The sequence below is a fragment of the Lepidothrix coronata genome, unplaced genomic scaffold (assembly GCF_001604755.1).
Source record: "Lepidothrix coronata isolate B3197 unplaced genomic scaffold, Lepidothrix_coronata-1.0 Scaffold285, whole genome shotgun sequence".
NCBI lineage: Eukaryota > Metazoa > Chordata > Aves > Passeriformes > Pipridae > Lepidothrix > Lepidothrix coronata.
In genome coordinates this window covers 57773-61321 of record NW_016690465.1, presented here as the reverse complement: position 1 = coordinate 61321, position 3549 = coordinate 57773, and the positions used below count along the sequence as shown (strand labels likewise).

Genomic DNA, 3549 nt, shown 5'->3' with positions numbered 1-3549 from the left:
GGGACCATCCCACATGGAGCCCTGTTCCCAGGGAGCCCCTGGCCGTGTCCCACTGCCCACCTTTGACGGACTGCAGGGTGTCCAGTGCAGGCACGGCCTCGTGGTAGATGAAGTCATTGTCCTTCTTGGCGGAATTGTACCTGGAATTGGGAGGTGATGCCTTGTCAGGAGCAGTGGGCAGCATTCCCAGCTCCCTGAGCTCTCTCCCACTGGGATCAGCCCCCCAGGTCTCCCAGGATCACTCCAGCATTCCCACAGCAGCCGTTCATCCCCAGAGCCTGGGGCAGTGCCGGGCTCTGCCATGGGCACACCAGGGACACTCCCCAGGCTCCCTGTCCCCCAACATTCCCAATCCCTGGAGAAGGACAGATACACCACCCCGGGGTGCCCCATCCACACTCACTTCCCACCAATGACATCCATGGTGAACCTCAGGGCTTCCTGCACGGTGTCGGGCTGGCCCTGTGCAATTGAGAGCAGGAATCACTGTCGGTGTTCCCAGAGTCTCCCAGGCACCTCCTGCTGCACTCCAGACAGGAATGGAGAGGCCTGGGGGCAGCTGAAGCCTCTTAAAGCCATCCCAATCCTCCCCTTCCCAGCCTTCCCAGCCTGGCAGCCCAGGGCCCAGCTCTAGAGAGGGAAACCCCCAATCCCTGCTCCCGGGAACACACCTTTGCCAGCTTGATGGCTTCGTTGAGCTTATCCAGAGCACTCTGGAAGTAGATGACCTGTGGAGAGAGCAGGGATTGGGGTTGGCACGGGAGGAAATGTCCCTGCCCTGCACAGGGACACCAGTCCCTGAGGGCCAGAGCTTCCCAGGGCCTTCCCAGAGCTCCCAGGCACTGGCAGGACACAGGGCACGGGTGAGACACTCATGGATGCCCAACATGCCAACCTCTCCCAAGACACAACCCCCTTCCCAGAACCACGATCCAGAGCCTGCAGTGGATGACATGGGATGACGTGGCCTCGCTTACCCTCTCCCCAAACTTCTGCTGCTCCTCGGCCTGCTTCCCCATGTGCAGCTGCAGGAAAACAGGGATCAAAGCTGTGTGACTCCAGGGAGAGCTTCCAGAGGGGCAGGAAAAGCCCAGGGATCAGCCTGAGGTGGGATGGGAGCCCCCCAGCCCCTCCCCACTCACGTGGGCCACGGCAGCAAAGTAGTAGATCTTCATCTGCACCAGCTTCTTCCAGTCCTTCTGGATCTTGCCCAGCAGCGCCGCCGTCTCCGAGTTCTCCAGCGCCCTGCAGGCCTCCTTGTAGTAATCCACCACCTGGGGGGGACAGGGCTGGGGCACCCCGGGAACTCGGAGCCCAGGGAGCCACAGCAGGGAGGGCGGGGGGGGCACCGGTCTCGGCCCGGGGATTTGGATCACCCGGAAAAATGGTTCTGGTGGGGAACTCAGGGATGTGTCTGGGATCAGAGCCAGGGACTGGTGACATCACTGGGACACCTGTCCCCGGGCCAGGTTGCTCTGAGTCCCGTCCAACCTGGCCTTGGACACTCACAGGGATGGGGCAGCCACAGCTTCTCTGGGAAATTCATTCCAGTCCCTCACCTCCCTCACAGCCAAGAATTCCTTCCCAATACCCCACCCAAATGTCCCCTGTGCCAGGGGGCAGCCATTCCCTGTGTCCTGTCCCTCCAGGCCCTTGCCCAAAGTCCCTCTGCAGTTCCCAATCCCCGGACTGTGCTGGGAGCAGCTCCTGGAGCTCACCTGGGCACTGATTCGGGCCACCAGGAAGCTCTTCCTGTTGTCCAGCATGGACTTCTCCAGGAGACACTCCTGTGCCTGGCCCTGCCAGGGACAAGAGGGGGAATGTTCAGTGTCCCCAACCCTTGGGACACCCCAGAACTCCAGCAGGACCCCCCAGCTCCAGCCCCTTTCCTGAGAGTTCAAGAAGGCACAGGTAATATCAGTCCCAAGGTGTCCAGAGAGTCCAGGAATGTCACAGAGCCCTCCCTGACTCCCATTGCTCCCCAAAACCTCCTTTCCCCCCTGAAGGGAGCCCAGATCCCACAGACAACTCCCCGTGGGACACTGGGATCCCATCCCCAGGGAACACCCAACCCTATGGACACAGGTCGAGGTGTCCCAGTGTGCCCAGTGCCCCCAGTTCCCACCAGCATGAGGTTGATGTTGAGGCTGAGGATCTGGTGGCTCATGTCCACGCTGTAGGAATGTGGGAAGTGATCCCGCAGGTAGGTGAAGGCACCGGCAGCACATTGGAAGTGGGTGCAGGAAACCTTCATGCCCTGAGGGGATGGAATTGTTTGGGTTGGGAAAGACTTCCCAGATCATGGAGTTCACCCAACCCCCAGCACTGCCCATGTCCCCAAGGGCCACATCCAAAAGGCTTTGAAATCCCTGCAGGGATGGGGACTCACCCCTGCCCTGGGCAGCTCTGCCAGGGCTGGACAGCCCTTCCCAGCAGGAATTTTCCAATATCCAGCCTGACTCTCCCCTGGCACAGCCTGAGGCCGTTCCCTCTCCTCCTGTCCCTTGTTCCCTGGGAGCAGGGCCCAACCTCCCCAGATTCACCCTCCTGTCCCCCTGCGGTCCCCCCTGAGACCCCCCAGCTGCTCCTGGTGCTCCAGCCCCTTCCCCAACTCCCTTCCCTTCCCTGGACACGCTCCAGCTCCTCCATGACCTGTTCCCAGAGCCCCCAAACCTGCCCCCATGATTCCAGGTGTGCCCTCCCAGCTCCCAGCACGGGGACAGTCCCTGCCCTGTCACACCCCCGTGGGGCAGAGCTGTCTCTGGGCTCTCTGGGGGCCGTTACCTCCTCAGACACTCTCTTGTCCATGGCTCCCAGCATGGAATGCAGTGCTCCTGTGGGGACAGGGCGGGCTCAGTGGGGCAGGGACCCCCCAACAGCCCCGGGAACAGAGCAGGGAGCTCCAATCCATGGGGTCCCGTTCCTCACCCAGGTTGTAGAGAACACAGGCCTGCTCATACTTGATGTCCTCATGTGTCACCACCTTCCCCGAGAAGATCTCGGTCCTGGGGGAAAAGGGGGTCCCAGGACAGGGAACAACCAGGGATTCTCCCAGAAGCAGGATGTGTCGGGAGCCCTGTTCCCCACGGGACCCTGGGAACCCCCTGTGCAGGACACTGCTCCCCAAAGGTTCCCTGGGATCCCCCCCTTCCAGCCTGGGGCAGGATACTGATCCTTGAGGGGTCCCCAGGACCTCCCTGTGCCAGGAGCCTTTTCCCTAAGGGGTCCTCCAGAGCCCCCCTGTGCCTCTCTGGCACAGCATCCCATTTCCCAGAGGTTCCCTGGGACCCCTCTGTACTACCCCGAGGCAGAACCCCATCCCCTAAGGGGGATGTCCCCAGGACTCCCCTGTGCCAGGACCCCGTTCCCCGAGGGCTCCCAGGACCTCCCTGTGCCACCCCAGGACAGGACATGGTTCCCCACAGGGTCCCTGGGATCCTCCTGTGCCACCCCAGGACAGGACATGGTTCCCCACAGGGTCCCTGGGATCCTCCTGTGCCACCCCAGGGCAGGACACGGTTCCCCATGGGGTCCCCGGGATCCCCCTGT

General features: G+C 62.2%; 1 protein-coding gene across 1 annotated transcript in view; it reads right to left on the bottom strand.

Annotated features, from left to right (window-relative positions):
- Nucleotides 1-3549, bottom strand: part of PTPN23 (protein tyrosine phosphatase, non-receptor type 23) — a 12723-nt gene that overhangs the window by 7157 nt on the left and 2017 nt on the right. Inside the window, exons 2-10 of the mRNA XM_017836823.1 lie at nt 2929-3076; nt 2785-2834; nt 2126-2257; nt 1719-1799; nt 1143-1274; nt 978-1025; nt 672-728; nt 404-462; nt 61-140 (exon numbers count right to left, since the gene is read on the bottom strand). Of these exons, the coding sequence (XP_017692312.1) occupies nt 61-140; nt 404-462; nt 672-728; nt 978-1025; nt 1143-1274; nt 1719-1799; nt 2126-2257; nt 2785-2834; nt 2929-3076 (787 nt within the window). The remainder of the gene's footprint in view (nt 1-60; nt 141-403; nt 463-671; nt 729-977; nt 1026-1142; nt 1275-1718; nt 1800-2125; nt 2258-2784; nt 2835-2928; nt 3077-3549) is intronic.